At 47.6% G+C, this 19,425-nt stretch overlaps 1 protein-coding gene across 5 annotated transcripts in view; it reads right to left on the bottom strand.

Moving 5' to 3' along the window:
* The window catches only part of AHRR (aryl-hydrocarbon receptor repressor), a 79,935-nt gene that overhangs the window by 5,866 nt on the left and 54,644 nt on the right, over nt 1-19,425 (bottom strand). For 2 of the 5 annotated variants that reach the window (XM_034998751.1, XM_034998754.1), the window contains 5 exons: nt 12,207-12,296; nt 12,089-12,100; nt 5,560-5,689; nt 3,558-3,691; nt 140-339 (listed from right to left, as the gene is read on the bottom strand). In XM_034998751.1, the coding sequence (XP_034854642.1) occupies nt 140-339; nt 3,558-3,691; nt 5,560-5,689; nt 12,089-12,100; nt 12,207-12,296 (566 nt within the window). Of the gene's footprint in view, nt 1-139; nt 340-3,557; nt 3,692-5,559; nt 5,690-5,933; nt 6,294-12,088; nt 12,139-12,206; nt 12,297-19,425 lie in introns of those variants that run through there. The other 3 variants (XM_034998753.1, XM_034998752.1, XM_034998756.1) reach the window with 3 other exon arrangements.

Raw genomic sequence — 19,425 nt, 5'->3', positions numbered from 1 at the left:
AGGGACAGGAGAGCAGGGATGGGGGAGCAGGGACGGGGGAGCAGGGATGGTGGAGCAGGGACGGGGTAGCAGGGATGGGGGAGCGGGGACAGGGGAGCAGCAGTGAGCGTGGCTGCTTCCTAAGGGGACTCTCACTCACTTTGTGTCCATAGAGGCTGAGACGTCCACCCTGTGCTTCACCCTCAAAAATGCGCTCTTCATTTTCACCTCCGCCACGGAGGGTAGGAGGACAGGCACCACGATGCAGAACAGTGAGAGCCGAGGGGGCAGGACAGTCCCCGACGGCGCTTTCCTCTTCTGTCCAAACAGGAATTTTAGTTTTCCTTGAAATTGCATTGTCTGGTGTTTTAAAGACAGAAATGAAGAAGCATCCACAGAACGAATTAGCGACACCATCCAAGAATGCAGAACCCACATTCTCAGGATTAGAAATGTGGAGAAGAATCTTATCCTGAGTCACTAAGGAGACACAAACCAACAATTCGTCCATGCTTGGCCTACTGGGGATGTGGACCATCCCAGGGCCTTCAGAGTGATTCACAGTTTCTCTGCAGTTTCAGTAATTTCTTTTAACTGATAAGCATGTGCTCATGTGTGTACTCGTGGGTGTGCAGGTGTGGGAACCTCACACAGTGAGTGCTACTGTGCATGGACACGAGCAGATGGCAGAGCCATCAGCCACCCTTAATCTCGGAGGGCTGTTCCAGCTTTAACTCTCTATTTCAGAATTGTCATTTCTTCATTTATGATGATAAAGCTTAGGGACAACCTGATTTTATCTAGAGTATATAGTGTAATTTAGGAGTTTGTGATAAAAGAAAAGATCTTTCTACAGTAGAAAAGCTAATCTAAATTACTAAGTGCCTTCAGGGTATTCGTGCCCTTGATGAAAGAATGACCCCACAATGTGGTCGTCTCTCTCCTTATCCCTCCAATCCTCCATCCCCTCATCCACACATTCATCCATCCCTTCATCCATCCATCCATCTACCCAGTCCCTCATTCACCCATCCATCCATCCATCCATCCACCCATCTATCCCTCCATCCATCCATTTACCCCCATCCATCCCCCCATCCTCCCATCATCCATCTGTCCATCTCCCCATTTGTGTATGGATTTACTGAATGAACAAACATTTGCAAAACACCTACTGCTTGCCAGTCACATTCTTGGTGTGGAGAATTCAAGGTACACCCAGCTCTCCAGAGAAAAAAAGACCTGATTTGTAATGTTTGTCAATTTCTTTGGTGGAAATATTCCCATCATGGCTGATTTCAAGCTACCAACTAAATGTCAACAGGCCTCTAAATTCCTGATGTAACAATGGGCTCTCACGGGTGGCCTGAGCCGGTCTGAACAGGAGCACCACTTTGACCTGACTGTGGAAAGAGGGTGGCTTCCACAGAGTCACAGGGGAATGCCAGGAAGAGCCATAAGTCATGCGCACTTGCCTGTTCCCAGTGCATTCCTTTTGAATGCCTGGGCCCTTTCTAGTGTGTGCAGTAACGAATTTCATGAATTAGTATAATCAAACATTTTCAGACAAATTTCTTTTGCTTGTTTCCTCTACTCAGTGCATTGTTTTTTTACCATTTCATTTTAACCTATATTCTAATTTCTGCTTGATTGTATAGTAAAAATCCCTCCAACTTTGTCATCTGAAAATAAGAATTTCCAATTTCCAGGAATTGGTTATCCAATTTTAAAAAGTGGACATTCCTTATAAGCCAATAAATAGTAACTATATTAGTTTCCATAAAATTTAGAACAAAATATTATCAAAATAAAAGACTTTATGGTCAACTAATCACCTAAATAAAAGATGAGCCATCACTGTATGCACGGTGGCAGCAGATCTGGGACCATAGTGCAAATAAAAAGCTATTTCTCTTGTGAAGGTCCTGGTGTGCATGGAAAGGCCTGCAGAAATGCGCAGCGTGGGATGCCTCTGCTGTAAGGCTGAGCCTCCTGGGTCTTCAGAGCTGGTTCCAGAGACATTCCCACCATCACCCACCAGCAACCTTCTTCACTGTCCCCTTAAATCAGTAGAATAAATCCGGGGAACATGAAGCTGCCATTGCACTGCCAGATGGCTGAGGCCAAAATATTGCCGTAAATGACACATGACCACCGAGAGGCAGCCTGGAGTGATTTCCTAAGCTGCCATCACTCTGGGCAAATGTAGAGCAACCTGGCAGAGTGGGTGACATGGGACTCTGAAAGTGCAGCGTCTCCTCTGAGGACCTCCAGTTTGGAGAGGGGTCAGCCAGGTGAGGCTCAGGGAGCACATGTGGAGGCAGAGAGGGTCCTGAGTCCTGGGGAGAGTCCACAGAACGCCACAAGCTCAGCCCTCTCACACTGGTCAGGGCAGAACAGAAAACTGGGGAGGCCAGGTGAGGAGAGCTTCAGGAAGGACAGTACTGGGGTGCTGATATCCGGAAAGGGGCCTGGGTATGCAAAGGAGGACATTTTTGTATTTTGTTCTCTGCTCTTCTGAAATGACTGGATGTGTATTACATATGAGCAAAGTTTCTATTAAAAAAAAATAAAAGACCCGCCAACAGGAGAGGGTTAATGGAAAGTACCGCCACCCTGCGGCGGATGAGGCCTCTCCGCACTGAGCCCCACCTGTGGTCTGATCTCAAGAGCCTGCTGCTCAGCCCAGGACCCTCAGGTGACTTGGATGTGGAATGGCTTGGGTGTGCATTTCCCGAAGGCCACTCAAAGAGCAGTAGGGAAGCTCTGGGGCTTGCGCTCCGCACGGTGCTGCCCACAGCAGGCCCTGGGCCGGAAGAGGCCCGCATGACTCAACAAAGTGGAGAGAAGCTCGCGTGTACGGGACAAGCCAGCAGCGGGATGCCCAAGAGCTCGTGCTGACCGGCGAGGGCCTCTTCCGCGCACACTGGGCCGTGGGGGCTTCCCCAGGGCTCCCTGTCTTCAGAGCCACTTGGCAGACGATGCAGAGGAATGCCCACTGTCCTCTGCTCACCCTTCCTGCAACGCAGGCTGCGCACCCACTGGAGATCCCCAGCCCAGTGCAGCCCAGCGGAACGCTGAGGGCGTGTCCGTCCTGTGGACCCCCAGCAGGACCCCAAGGTCAAGGCGCGAGAGAGGCTCCTGGGGGCCCCCAGTCCAGGTGGGGCCGCCGATGACGAAAGGCCTGGGAGTCCGCGGGCAGAGGTCATGGTGCTGGTCTGCGGCAGCGGCACATGAGGGTGGGGGCGCCGCAGCAGCGGAACCCCCCCCGACCCCGGGAGGCGAGGCCCGCTGAGGTCTGGGTGGGCTGGGGCCCGCCCCTCCCGCCTCTCCCCAGGGGCCCCAAGAGGCTGGGAGATGGAAACCCCAAGCGCAGCCGGCAAGACCAGAGGTTGAAACCAACAGCCTGCGCAGGAGCCGAGGCGCACGCCCGGCTGCGGACTGCGCCGGCCAAACGTCTCCACGAGGGTCTCGCTGAGCGAGCGCAGACGTTCACGGGCGGCTCCCGCCCCCGCCCCCGCCCCCGCAAGCCCTTCCGCGCGACGCGCGCCTCTGGCCGCCAGGGGGCGCGCACTCACCAGAAAGCCCGAGGTGCTGTCCAGCAGGCAGCGCACGCGGCACACGAAGCAGCGCGTCAGGAAGGCCGAGAAGTCCGTGGGCGAGCGCGCGCCTGCCTCCTGCGCGCGCAGCAGCCGCCCCAGCACGGCGTCCTCTGCGGCCGCGACGGCACCGGCGCGGGGCGCGGCGGAGAGACAGGCGGTGAGTGGGCGCCGAGGGGCTCCGAGGGCCGCACAGCGTCTCGCGCGCGCGTCCGGCCGCACACGGCCACACATGCGCGGCCACACACGCGGGCCTCCCACACCACCCCCGCCCGCCCGCGACCCACTCGCGCCGCCACCCCCGCGCAGCCCGCCGGACCCCCCCCCCCACCCTGCCGCGTGCACACGCGTTCGCACATGCACGCCGCCCCACACCACCGCCCTCCGCGTGCCAGCGTGCGCGCCGCCGCCCCCACACCCAGCCCGCCTCACACGCACACACACACAGCTCGCCTCACACACGCCGCCTCACACACACCCCACCCCCCACACCACCCCCCACACCCCAACTCACATCCCACCACACACACTCTACCACAGCGCCCGCCTCACGCACACACCACACACACACACAGAGCCCACCACACACACCCCAACTCACATACACACCACCACATACACGGCCTGCCTCACACACACCCCACCACACACATCCTTCCATGCACACACACACCCCACACAGCTTGCCTCACACATACTCCACATACCTCACCTCACACATACACCACATACACCCCATCTCACACACTCACACACACACCCTGCCTCACATACACACCAGCTCACACACATATACCACCTCACATGTACACACTGCCAAACACACACACACACCCCACCTCACACACATGCTGCCACACACACACACACACACCATGCATACACACACCATCACACATACATCCCATCATGCACACACACCCCCCACACATATCCTGCCACATACATGCCCATACACACACCTGCCCCACCACATACCCTCACACACCCACTCCCTCGTACACATGCCCTCCTTTACACATACACCTGTCCCACCACATGCACACACACACACACCTGCCACACACACCCATCCCCCACCCCCCACATGCCCCCGCCACATGCCTGCCCCGTCCCATGCACGCACAGACACGTGCATGTGTGTTCCACTGAGTGCCACTGGCATCTGTCTCTGCTCCCCGCCCACCCCCATCCCGATAGACAGAGTTGCTCTGACAAATTTTGCCTTCATTGTTCTTTGTCCTTACAAATACCGTTTCAGTCCCACTGCATGTATGACTATGAATCTGTTGTCCAGTTTTGTTTTGAGCTTCATAAAATGATGCTGCATATTAGCACCTGGCTTTTCTTTTTCACCCAGCTTTGTGAGGTAAATCATGCTGTTACCTGAGATTGTGGTAGAAGCTTTTCTTGAATTGTTTACAACTTTGGGGAAAGTGTGTGGAAGAGCTGGGACCCCCCCCCAGGGGACACCACCCCCTCCCCTTGATCTCCCGTCTGCTCCACTACCTCTCAGGGAGATGGGTGCTTGCCGCGTGTGTCGTGATGGGGCAGGGGCCACAGACCTGGAGGAAACCCCTTGCAGGGGGCCTTGCCCACAAGGGGCAGTGTCTCTGAGCAGACAATAATCTTTAGGCCTTTTTTCAGGTAAATCTAATATGGGCCAAAGGAATTTCCTGGAAGATGTGCATCTTGAGGGGGAGTTTGCAAAATGAGAGACAAGTACCGTAGCTTCTTGTGAAGTGGTCTCATGCCCCAGCCAAGCCACATGCACTCAGGAGCCAGAGAGCTGAGTGGGGACCCCTGGAGAGGGGAGGGGTGTGTGGGAGGGGGTCCCCGAAGGAGAGAAATGCCAGGCGCTGCATTCAACGTGAAGCAAAGGCAGATGAGGAAGCATGATGGAAATTTCTCAGAGGCATCCACATGTTTACACGAACTGCTCCAAGTCTTGGTTAGACCCACAGAAGACCCAAAGACCCACCTGTCTCTGAGTGCAGGGGCTGCCCAAACACCACCTGGGGAGGGTCCATGGCCCAGTGGAGCTGCCGGCAGAAGTCCTGGCGGTCATCCACGTGGATATAGTCGTAAATGTTTTGGTGCATCACATCCGTCTGCAACATTGCAACATTGTTTTAAACTCAGTGAATCTGCATGCTTTTTATTCCAGTGATTAATAATTGCAAAACCTGTCTCACTCACTGCCCTCTAAAGATGTCTCATGGGAAAGGCAGGAGTTTGGCATCTGACTCATGCGAGGCCCCCCAGCCCCCAGCCTCCCACTCACCCAGGCAGTGCTCTTGGGGGACAGAGCAGGAGGCTCAGAGACCAAACACCTTCTGGGTCCAGGATACTCACTTTTCTCCAGGACTCCCGAGAGCTCATCAAGCTGTGTGTTTGTGATGTGGGCACTTTTCGTCCTATCACAAAAGTTTATTAGGAAAGCATCCCTGAGAAGTGAGGTGGGAACTGCCAGGTGAGACCAGAGTCACAAGGTGAGACAGGAGCTGCCAGGTGAGCTGGGAACCATCAGAGCAGATGAGAGCCTGGCCAGGCCTCCTGGCCAGTGACTTCCTTCATCCCAGCACTTCCAGGCCTGGCTGCTGCTGCTTTCTACGATGCCACAAGGACCTGCTGGTCTCCCACCCTCTCTGGTCCTTTGTCCTTCCACCTACTTGAGCCCTGAACACAGAGGCCGACCCTCGAAGGCACCAGGTCTACACTGAGAAGCTGCACTTCAGGGCGCAGAGGCCACAACTGGGAGCTACAGAGACCGGTTTCCGAGGAACATGACCGTTGCGATCGTCGGCAGAAGCGTTCTCAGAGGGCGGTGCATGTCTCCTCCTTACCTTCCCTTAACTCAAAGCTGTCGCCCATTATCCACACTGAGAACCTGGCCCAACAACACCTGCATAAGCTGCCAGGTGCCGTTAGTGATCTCTTTGGAATGGGCCATTTCTAAGTTGCGTCATTTCCCAACAGGATCATTACAATAATTAGATGGAGGGAAAGTTCCTGAAAAATCAAGACCAGAAATTGGTTACTTTTAGAGAAAGTAACCAGTAGACTCACCCAGCCTGGATGAGACCTACCATGTTTTCAAGGAGTTGTACTCTTGCCTGTAACTCCATGGTGAGGGTTCATTGGGACCCCAGACGTCAAACGAGATACAACAGCAGGAAGGTAGAAAAGGATCATGATCATGACTTGAAAGCTGTGCTACGGTCACCAGTGCATCCCTTAGCTCAAAGAGCCTGGGTTTTCAGAGAAAGAAGTGGTCAGAGAGGTCAGACTGCTTGTTGTCCTTGGTCGTTGTCGTCTAAGGTCACAAGCCCTGGACATGAACTTGGGCCAATGGGCAGAAACCAACTCAGAGTGAAAGTGGACGCACTAGGCTTTCCCTCCAGCTCAAGACCTGGTGGCTCCCCGCTCACCTGCCTGCTCGTACCTCACCCGGCGGCCCTGTGATCACGAGTGCCCTTCCCACAGGGACACTTTCCTAATAATGGTAATACTGAGATTCCATGTGACATATAGGCTGAAAAGTGCCCAAATCAAAAGCATACAGTCAGAGGAGTGAGTTCTCAGTGTAACCAACACTCAGATCAGGAAACAGGACACAAAAGCTTCTCAGAGCCCCCTTCCCTCCAAGGCGGCGGCCACAGTGCAGACGACGCGTGCGTAGGCTGGTTATGTTTGTAAATGGAACGCTGTTCTTCGATGTCTGTCCTCTTGTTCAACGTCACAATTGTAACGTTCACCCATGCCGTGTGTGTGGCAGCAGTTTCTCGTGCCCACAGGGTGAGTGTTTCCACCTGATTAGCCCACTTGGCCCCTTCCACACGCCACTACTGTGTCTGAGTGCCTCTCGTTGGGCACACACCTGGGTGGGCCGGGGGTGGCCAAGGGCCAGCCTTAGTAGACCACACCAAGCACCTTTCCCGAGTGAGTGGACAAGTATGCCACCGCCACGGCGCGTGCCAGGCCAGTCGCTTTACATTCTGGCTGGCATGTAGCGTTCCCAGCCTTCTTTTTCTGAGCCGCCGTTTCTCACTGTGGTTTTTGTCTCACTGCCTGTCATAAAGCCCAGTGAAGCTGTGCATCTCTCACATATTTATTGGTCTTCAAGTGCAAGTGTGTGCATGTTACACATGTCATGTGGGCGTGCATGTGTTGCCTTGTTTTGTCCTTCCCCCAGTTCCATTGCTGATTTTCCTGTTCTTCAGCTGCTCTGGACATGGGTCCCCTACTGGGTGGGCTCTGCTGCCAACATCATCACTCCCTGGCCTGCCCTCCTGCTCTCTTAGTGGATCTAACGCAGCCGATTCATCAGTCTTTCCTCATGGGTGGGATGTTGCCCTCATCATTCCTCACCGATCTCCTAACTCTGTCCTGAAGCTTCTAGAAACTTCTACCATCCCCTGATATTTACTGTGCATGGTGTGAGGTAAGAGTCAGGATTCATTTCTTTTCCATGTGGATCCAGTTCACCCACCTCCATTTGTTGACAAGACCACCATTTCCCCACCACCAGGCAGTGCCCCCTCTGTTATAACTCCCACACCTGTGCACACTGAGCTTCTGCCCTGAGCTTCCAGTTCTGTCTGTGAGTCTGTTCGTCAACCTTTGTGCCGATCCCACACTGTCCCAGCAGCTGGGTTTTACAGGAAGTCTTGTGTCCAGCATTTAAGTCCCCAGTAATCACCACTCTTGCCCCCTTATCCTCTCTGGATGGTCCTAGATAGTCTCAGCTCTCTGCATTCCCCAAAGCTTGTCCATTTCCACCTAGAAAAGCTGCTCGGTTTTTATGTCATTACCTCTGTAACATGATCTGACATCTTTATAATGATAATTGGAGCCCTCCAATTCACAAATATGGCATATCCTTCTGTTTGTCTGGTTCTTCTTTAAATTCTATAAATAATGTTTTCTATTTTCTTGTGAGGTACTGCATACCACTTGATTGACTCATTACTGGGAATTCAGTGTTCTTCTGTCCTGCTGTAGATGGATGGCATTTTCCCTTCTATAGTTTTGATGAAAGGAAAAGACCATGCTGACCTCTGAGCACGGGGCAGTCATAGTTCCCATGGCGACTTAATAAACAGGCACTGTCATTCATTTATTCTCTTGTGAGCTTTGGTGGGTGACCCCACACTTTGTAGAATCCCAGAAAGGTGGGTGTCCCTGGATGCCCTGTTCATGTCTCCCCACACCTTAGTTAATTAATGGAAGGGATGTGTAGAATTAACATGCAAGAGGGGATCTGTGGTTTAACCAAAACAGGAGGCAGACCAACTGGGGGGGGGGGGGCATAATAATACTGGAAAAGATATTTCTGACTCAGACAAATTTGAAGACATATAAATGTGAGTATTTTTTAGGTTGGGGGAATAAAGGTATAATAATTAGTGTGGCATGACTGACTGCCCTTAGTCTCCCTTAATCTCCCAGAGTCTGCTCCCTACAAAGCAAGGTCAAGAAAAATAAATGGTGGGGAAATGTGACAAGGAGTGGAGAGAGTAATATAGTAATTGTTCAAATAGTGGGGCAAAAAACAAATAGTGGAAAAACAAACACAGCTTTGATCAAGTAAAGCCAGCCTTTATTTTAGTTCTAAACCATCATTTACGGAGTTAAGAATAAAATTATTACTAACTTTTACAAACCTCATTCCAGCAGTTGTCATCTTTACTTTTTGTGCAAATTGTGTACCCATCTGTTACCTAGCCTGTGGGACTCTTGACTGCTCCAGTGCCCTCACCCTGGTTCACATGGGGACAGTTTGCCCCCAACTGCTGGTCTTTGAGGGAATGGACCACCTCTTGAATTAATAAATGTAGATGGCAACTAAAATATGCATCTAAAACCTACTTGTTCATCACAAAGACTCCTGAACCTGAACATACTAAAATAATCAGTTCCCGACTTTTGTTAAGTATTTTGCACAAGAAGCTCACAACAGCACAAAGCTGTTCTAATATTTTCCCGAAATATTTTGCATCGAGGCAATGCCTGATTTAATGGCATTTGGAAACCATTTCCTCATAATAAAAGGCAAACTTTATTTTACGTCTAACACTTGGTAGAAAATAACCAAGCTCCAAGAAAATAGAGAATCCAGGGAGTAAGTTTAGACCTGGGACCAAAGCTGCTCCTCAGGACACTTGCATTTATTACCAAAGCCACCCCCAGATTCTGGCTGAAGGCAGGCAGCTCTGGATGTGTCTGGAGAATTCACAGGGCAATTCAGCAGACAGTGATAGGAGCTGAAGGGAATTCTGACCATGGAAAACGCGGACCAGACCATGTTTTCCTAGATTTGACCCTGCACATGCAATCAAAAAGACACACAAAAAAAGGCTTCCTCATTTGGGGGCTGGAATCATATCATGTCCACAGCCTGGCACCAGCTATCAGGGGGCCCCTGAGCTCTGTGTCACACGAGGGGGCCCTATGGCCAGAGAGCTTGGCAACCCTGAGAGCACGTGCAGAAGGCTAAAGTGGGGAGGAAAGGCCTCAGTCCGCCACTCCAGGAGCTCATCTGTCTGGGGTGGGTGATGCATTCCCCACCACTTCAGATCTCCTGACACCTGCCCCACATGTCTTCAGGAGGTGGAGATAGACACAAGGACACAGTGATGGGAGCCTTATCGTCACCCACTGCCATGAGCAGCCAACGGGCAGCCTCCCCTGCAGCAGGGCTGGTGGTGCGGATGCTTCCCCCTGACTGTCACCAGGTGGCTAATGCTCTGCCCAGTGCTCTGTATGTGGAGGAGGAAAAGGAGGCTCAGAGAGAGCAGAGCTGAGGCTCTACCCCCTGGCCTGACAGGGCAGCCCCAGGAGTGCCTCTTGGAGGTCACGCCCACCACACTTCATCTACTCGCCACACGCTGGCCGTATCTGTGGGGTCCTTGCCGGGGCCACACCTCCATGTGCTGCAGGGGCCGACCCAGGCCACGTGGTCGGCTATCACCACAGGCTGTCCTGTGGAAGAGCCAGTGGCAGGGAAGAGGCCTGGTCAGGACAGGGTGTGTCAGCCATTTGGTCCTGGGTTCAGGTGGTAGGAAAGCAAATGTAGAGGTGGGTGTAAGAGGAATTGCTTCTCAGAATCATCTGCATAATGACAGCCACTTCAGTTTTGGAAATGAGTCAAAGTGACAGTTTTCATGGAAATTAGATCAAATGCTCCAATCAGCTTCAGGGGCCTCAGGCCGACTTGAATTTTCACATGTGTCAGGGACCCACATTCTCTGATCTTGGCTTCCACCACCCTTTGCTTCTGGTCACGCCCTGGGTCTTCCACCCATCCAGTGAGATTTTTGTTATTAACTCCATGTACTGCCTCTAAGCTTCATTCATCACTTGGCTCTGATCCCGGATCCTGCACACATTTCCCCTCTGCTGGCAAAGGTACTCCCGGCACTGTAGGAGGGAGGTCGGGCCCCTCGAGTGCTGGCCACACCCAGCCCAGGACTCCCTGCCATGGGTAGCCTCCCCGAGAGTCTAGCCAGCATCCCAGTGGGCAGTTTCCTGCTGGCTAGCCCTGGCCTGGGGCACCTCACTGACCTCTCCATCACCCAGGGGCCGTGGCTTCACCCTCACCAGTAAGGGTGTCTCCAGAAAGTGCTCCTTGCTGGAGCGCCCGGCCTCCTGAGGGCTCCACCCTCTGTGCTCCTGTGTTACTAGTTGATGATCTTTATACTAAACTTGCATCCATTCTTTATATTAAGCCACTCAAATCACTTCACAATTTCTGCCTCCAAACAGGACGCTGACTGACAGACACACTGTGTGCCTCATTTTTCAAAGTTGTATTTTGTTCTCTCTCTAATCCGGCTATTTGTATGTTGAATGGAGTGTGTTCATAATTTTGCATGCTGAACCCCTCTTCAGAGGGGATATCTTTATGAGGATGGCTGTGGCCTTGCTGCTGAAGGGTCACATTTGTGTTTCCCTGAGGCCCCGAGATCTCGCCTGTCCACCACTAGCTCTGGACTAGGGGGCCTGCACTTTGCAAGAGTGTGAATTTGGATTTGGACTTCCAGCTCAAGCTTTGGATTTCTCTTCATTCCCTCTGGGAACAGAGGCCAGGCAGAGAAGTTTCCTTTGCCCTCCCTGGGCCATGGGTGGGGGGTTTTACTGCACCTTTTCTTGGGGGAGGATCCCAGTGTTTGATGGGTCTCAACCCCAGAGCCCTGCCCCAATGTCTGGAATCATCCAGTCTGGGCAGGCCTGGGGTAACGGACCAAATGAATTATCTGTGAATCAAGAAGGGCATTTCCAGAACACGCTATTTCCTGAATGTGCCCCAAACCTGAGGTTCCAGACAGTGATGCTGCAGCAAGGAGAGGCGCCCTGGTGCTCACCAGCTCCTCACCTGAATGTGAGATGCGTGGTGGGGGCACAGCCAGCAAAATTCACTGCCCCATACACTTGTGACACCCTGGACACTGTCACATCTCTTGTACGACCTGGAACCCTAGACAAAGCTGGGGTGTGAAAATCCTTACCTGAGAAAAGCTCTGTGATAAGAAAAGCCCGATTTTGCAGATGTTTAAGGCTGGAAGACAGTAAGCACGTGTAAGACAGTGGAACCCACTGCATAGCAGGTCGAAGAGCTGTGTTTACCTGGTGGAAGCCCAGATAGTCCACGATTGTTGCTGAAGCATAAAATATCATGCCTTCTGCACTCACGACCAGGGCAAAGCCATCGAGAGACTAGAAGAGACAAGAACTCAAATTGGCTCCTGCATACATTCTCAAAATCCTCACAATGAGAAAGTGCAAGCATTGTTTTTGCTGCACTCTTGTTTTGTAGTCTGTATTCATAAACTTCAGAAACACCCACTTTTAATTTATTTATGACAATTTTGCAACAGGTCCCAAGTTAGCAGATGACAGGGGAACTTGGTCATCATTTATAAGCCTCAAGACTGTGTTCTTTTTCTAGTGATTATAAAACTCGTGGTTTACAAAATATAAATATCTTCATGACAAGATGAGACTCCACCAGTATCTGAGACATAACAGGAACCTTACTTCACCTACGTGGACTTTCTCTGTTCACGTACTGTCTTCCAGCCTATGTTCTGGTTTTCCTAAGAGTTTTTATCATGAAGAAATATTGAACTCCATCAAGTGCTATTCCTACATCTACTGAAATAATCACATAAAATTTCTTTTGTTTATTAATGTGGCGAATTTGGTGATAGATTTCTGATGATGAATCGTTCTTGTGTATTATGGGGTAAGCCTTATCATAATTTTATTTATTTTTTATTTTTTTATTTTTTATTTTTCAAAGATTTTATTTATTTATTTGACAGAGAGAGACACAGCGAGAGGGAACACAAGCAGCGGGAGAGGGAGAGGGAGAAGCAGGCCCCCTGCGGAGCAGGGAGCCCGATGCGGGGCTCGATCCCAGGACCCTGGGATTATGACCTGAGCCCAAGGCAGATGCTTAATGACTGAGCCAACCAGGCGCCCCGCCTTATCATAGTTTTAAATATGTTCTTGGGATTGACTCATTTCACTTAGGAGATATTCATCTATATTTAAGGAAAAGCTAGTCTATGAGCATCTCTCCTTATTTTGGTGTCAAGATCACCAGAAATGAGTCAGACCCCTCTCCCTCTTTCCCATTTCCTGAACCCACTTTTTTTAAGGCAAGGATAATCTGCTCTTTGAAAGTTTGGTTTCATTTCCAAGAGCATCCAGCTTGGGCACATTTTGGGGAGAGGACAAGTGAAAAGGGGCAGATTTTAGCACCATATCAATTTATGTAATGGTTGTTAGCATATCCAGGTTTTTAATTTTTTTCTTATATCAATTATAGCTTCTTAAAATATTTTCTATCAGTGCATCCATTTGTTAGTGTATATTATTCATATTTTTATAATTATTAAATCTCAGTTGTACCCATAATTTTTGGGTGTGTGTGTGTGTGTAGAAAATTAGGGCACATGACTGTGTTGTGCCCAATTTCAAGTCTTTATTTGAAAAGCAAGCTTTTCAGCCCCATCCCGCAATGGCTTCCCAGAATCACCAGTAGTGAAGGTGCATAGGGGAGCACAGCCACTGGATTGCATGATCAATGAGCATTTCTTCCATCTATCTACCCACCCATCTATTATCTTCTTCCTCCTTCCCACCATCATCATCATTATGATAAAGAAAGTGACAGTTCATGCTGCGTAGGTCCTCATGAGTGTCAAGTGCCCTACATGAAGTAGCTCATTCAATTCCGCATCACCTCCATGGGGCAGGAGGTTGTAACTCTACTTGGTCAGTGCAGAAGCTGGAGGTGAGGGAGGCACCCGGACAGTGGAATTCATAAATATTTCAATTTGTGTCTTTAAAATACAGACATTTAGAGACTTTAAATTAACTTCTATAGTTTGTGGTTATTAGCAATGTATCACAATACTTATTTCCCTTAATTATTGACTATGTGGGATACTCTTTCTTCCTTTCCTTTCCTTTCCCTTTTTCTTTTTCTTTTTCTTTCTTTCTTTCTTCTTTCTTTCTTCCTTTTTTTCTTTCTTTTTAAATTTTTGCCATTTTTTAAGTGATAAATTTTTTACCATTATTATAATTTTTATTTCTTTGACTATTAATGGGATTGATATTAATGAGCTCTCATACATTCACTGTTAACCTGTAGTTCTTCTTTGGTAAACTGCCTGTGCATATCATGTGCTAATTTTTCTGTTAGGGTTTTATAAATATCAATTTCTAAGAGCTTTTAAATTACTGATATTGAAGATTTCTAGGCATTCTAGGAAAATGGCAGCCACTTAAACCCAAATACCCTCACTTCTAAATGATGTAAAACAACATGAATGCGTGAAACTACACAAATCTATGCCCTTGTCATGATGAGAACAGAGGGAACTGGTAACTTCCAAGTCCTTATTAGCAGAAAAGACAGTACTAAGTCCCAGTGAGCTATGAAAAGAAGAAAGTGTGCAGTTTCTCCTTATGAAACTAGGGGAAAAGAGCCGATTAAATCCAATGTAAGTGGAAGAAAAAAATAAAAACAAAAGTGAAAAAAATCAATGATATTGTTTAAAACTGTAAAATAATAAACATCATCAACAAAGTCAATTTGGTTCTTCGAAAAGATTAATAAACTGATAAACCCCTAGCAATTTTGATCAAGAAAAATACAAATTACTGACACAAGAGATTTAAAATCATTACAGATCTTACAGACATTAAAAGGGTAGTAAGAAAATATTAAGAATGAATTTCAATAAATTAAGCAATTTAAATGAAATGGACAAATTCCCTGAAACACACTAACAAAACTGATATAAGAACAATAGAAGGGGCACCTGGGTGGCTCAGTCAGTTAAGCATCCAACTCTTGATTTTGGCTCAGGTCATGATCTCAGGGTCATGAGCTCAAGCCCTGCATGGGGCTCCGCACTGGGCCTGGAGCCTGCTTAAGATTCTCTCTCTCTGACGATGGACTCTGAAAAACAAACTGAGGGTTCTAGAGGGGAGGGGGGTGGGAGGATGGGTTAGCCTGGTGATGGGTATTGAGGAGGGCACGTTCTGCATGGAGCACTGGGTGTTATGCACAAACAATGAATCATGGAACACTTCATCTAAAACTAATGATGTAATGTATGGGGATTAACATAAGAATAAAAAAAATAAAATTAAAAAAAAAAAAAGATTCTCTCTCTCTCTCTCTCTCTCTCCCTCTGCCCCCCCACCATGTGTGCTCTCTCTCTCTCTCTCTCAAAAAAAAGGAGCAACTAGAAAATGTGAATAGCCCAATATCTGTTAAACAAATTAAATTTGTTTTTTTTTAAAGATTTTATTTACTTATTTGAGAGAGAAAGAGAGAAGAGCTTGAGCAGGGGGAGGGGCAGAGGAGAGGGAGAAGCAGACTCCCTGCTGAGCGGGGAGTCTGATGGCAGGGCTTCAGGATCCTGGGATCATGACCAGAGCCGACGTCAGACGCTTAACTGATGAGCCACCCAGGCACCCCCAAACAAATTGAATTTGTAATCAAAACCTTCCCACAAAGAAAACTCCAGTCACAGATCAAAAAACATAACATGCCTAGGAATAAATCTAATAAAAGATATGCAGGACCCAAATAATCCAAGAGATATGCAATGTTCTTGCATTGAAAGACTCCATGTAGGTAGAGAGTCCAGTTCCCTACATCAGTCTGTGGATGTGATGTCATCCCAATCCCAATCCCAATCTCAGGAGGGTTTCTTCTCTTAGCAGAAATTGTCAAGCTGATTCTAAAGTTTGCATGTGCAAAGGGCCCAATTTACTAAAGCAACCATGTTAAAGAAGAACAAAATTTCAGAACTTATGCTGACTTCATGACTTAGTGTAAAGCTGTGGTAACCAGGTCAACATGGCATTAATGTGTCTGGGACAGCTGGTTGTTTATGTGGAAAAAATGAACACTGACTCCTATCTAATTCCACAAAACTTAATTCATAGCTTAGGCCTAGAGATAAAACCCCATAATCATAAGGTTTCTAGAAGAAAACAAAATGTCTTCCTAAGTTGGGGATAGGCAGATTTGGATAGGACACAAAAACACTAGCCCTTCATGGAAAAACTTGATAAATTGGGCTTTATTAAAACACAATATTTAAAAATGGAAAAAGACATGCCACAGACTGAGAAAACAATATTCACAGTATATAGACAAAGGACTTTATCCAGAATATATAAAGAATGTCTATAAATCAATAGTAAAAAGATGAACAACCCAATTTTTAAAATTGGCCAAAGTCTTGAAGAGATACTTTACTAAGGAGACAGAAGAATGGCCTGTCTACAGATAAAAATTTGTCAATATCACTAGTCACCAGGGAAATGCAAATGAAAATCCCATTCAGATACCATTTCATACACACTGGGATGGTTACAGTCAAGAAAACAGACAACACTAAGTGTTGGTGAGGATATGAAGCATCACCAGTAAGAACAGAAAATGCGGCAATTATGTTTTGGGAAACTATTTTGTGATTCCTCATAAACATGAACGTGCATCTCTCCTATGACCAGAAATTCCACTCTGAGTAATTACCCAAGTGAAATGGGTATGTTCACAAAAACACCCGAACCAGAATGTTCGTAGTGGCCTTATTCAAAATAGTCAAACTCTGGAAATAACCCAGTATCTATCAACTAGAGAATGTACTGCAGAATAACCCTAATGTGGGAACTATCACACAGAGAAAAAGAGCACCCTACTGATCGTGGGGCCTGCATCTATTTATATGGAGCCCAAGCGAATCGATGGGATAGATGCCCAGAAAGCAGTTCCCTGGCGGTGGCGGGGAACAAATTAAATGAAAGTAGGGGAAAGAGCTCTATACAAATAAATTTGAAAACCTAAATAAGTGTATGGTTTACTAGGAAAATATGATTTACCAGAATGGACCCATTAGAGACAGAAACCCTGAATAACTGATTTCTATAGAAGAAACAGGAGTTCCAAGGAACCAGCCCACAAAAATGTACCAGGTCTAGATGGCTTTAAGATGTAATTCCACCAAGTGTTAAAGATCAGATCACATCAATGCCCCATAAACTGTCCCAGAGCATAGAAAATGAGGGAAATTTTCTAATTATTAGAACTCTAACATTGACACTTAACTCTGATAAGGAAAGTATAATAAAAATAAAATTTACAGACTTCTCATTATTAATGAGAATGTGCAAATATTAGCAAACAGACTCCAATTTCCCATTAAGGAAATATGATACATGACCAAGTAGATTTATTCCAGGAATACAAGGTTGACTCAATATTAGGAAATCCGTTATCATAATACACCACATTTATAGATCTAAGGGGAAAAGTCTTATAATTATCTCCAAAGATGGCAAAAAAGCTTTCCACAAAATTCAACACTTATTCTTTATAAAAACTCTTAAGAAAACGGGAATTATAGGTACATTCTTAACATGATAGTGTGTGTGTGTGTGATTCCTAGGGCACCAACTTACTTAGTGGGGAAATATTTTATGTGTTTCCAGTAAGATCAGGAAGCAAGGCAAAGATACCCATGGTCTCCCATTCCAGCGTGTGCAAACCATGGCCCCAAATATGGCTTGCCACTTGATTTTGTAAATAAAATTTTACTGGAACACAGCCACACCCAATCATTACTTACTGTTTGTGGCCACTCTTGCCCTACAACAGCAGAGCTGAGTAGCTGCGACGTATGGCCCACAAAGCTAAAAATATTTACCATCTGGCCTTTTAAAGAAAATGTAGGCTGACTCCTGTCCTACTGTGACTACCATCGGATGGAGCTGTTGCAGTGAGACAAGAGAAACCAACAGGAGGCATAAGAACTGAGAAAAGTAAAATGGTCTCTGTTTGCAGAGCATTATTGCTATTTTTCTGGAAAGCTTTAGAAAGCCAATGATAAAATAACTCAAAAAAAAAAAAAAAGAATTCAGTAAGGAGGCAGGATATAATATTAAATACATGTATTCAATAATCTTTATATACTTCATATTATATACTTTATATTAGAAAAATGACCAAATTAGAGAGTGTGATGATAGATAAAACCTCATTTACAAACATCTCAAAAAAGATCCAAGTACTTTATAAATAAACTTAACAAGAAATGTGTAAAACCTATGGTAAGAAAATTTTAAAACATCTCAAGACACAAAATTATATTTGAACAAATGGAAAGACATCCTTTGTTCCTAGGGGTGATTCAGCATCGTGCAGATGCCCATTCTGCCCAGGTGAATCCATCAGCAGACTGAAGTCCTTTCTGCACCCCACTGTTTATGGAGTGAGCAAGTTGATGCTAAATACAGGAGGTAAACATGCACTAAGAGCTACAAAACACAGGAAAAGTGTGGAGGGAGGGAATTCGAGAGAGCACAGCAGAGGAGAGGGAGAAGCAGACTCCTCGCGGAGCAGGGAGCCTGATGTGGGGCTTGATCCCAGAACCCTGGGATCATGACCCGATGCAAAGGCAGCTGCTTAACCGACTGAGCCACTTGGGCATCCCAAAGATGGGCTTTTCAATAAATTATGCTCTGTCAACCCTTTGTTATTACTGCTTTTTTTGTTCGTCTGATCAGGGCTGGAGAATCACCCACAAGGTGATTTTTTTCCCCTTCAGGTTACTGAGTTGATGTGGAGCATTACCTTATTCCCATGGCCACCATGGCTCATTCTTTTATGACACATACAGAGTCAATTCACTGTTGCTTTACTTAGAGTTCTTTCATCTAGTGTCATGAGCAGACCAGCTGATTTCTCCTTTGCGCCCTTCATCAGGCTTCAGTGCAGGGTTTCCTGACCTTGCAGAATTAGCTGCCTACCCTCTCCTCCCATTCTGTGCTCTGCAGTGGCTTGGGGAACTTGGTATTTTCTGTTCCTTAGAGGTTTCCTAAAATTTACGTGTAGAAACAAGTGGAGCAGACGCCCCCCACCCCTAGCTCTGCTCTTGCTTGCCAGTGTGACGTGACTTTATTCAGGGTAACATCACACGTACCCACACATGGCTCCCTCCCAGACGCTACAGGGCAGAAGCTGGGTTCTGGGGAGCCTCCCTGCTCCTGCATGAATGTAGCCAGTTGGACAGCAGAAGGATGCAGCCGGCTGAGGAAGGGGCCAGAGACCCCCAGCATCATGAACCCTACAGGTCCTGAGCTGCCAGACTCCGTGGTGCTGTGGTCGGGCCTCTGTCTCACAGAGCCACAGAGAACCTGTCCATGGTGAACGTGTCTTCTTCTGGGTGACGCCTTGTCTTTTTTGTTTGCTCCCTACTTTGTTTTCAGATAACTTTGTTGTAGATTTTCTGCCTTCTTGCTTTCAAGGTACAAT

Source organism: Mirounga leonina, unplaced genomic scaffold (assembly GCF_011800145.1).
Source record: "Mirounga leonina isolate KUSES-001 unplaced genomic scaffold, KU_Mleo_1.0 Mir_95, whole genome shotgun sequence".
Classification (NCBI taxonomy): domain Eukaryota; kingdom Metazoa; phylum Chordata; class Mammalia; order Carnivora; family Phocidae; genus Mirounga; species Mirounga leonina.
This window is presented reverse-complemented; position numbering and strand designations above follow the sequence as displayed.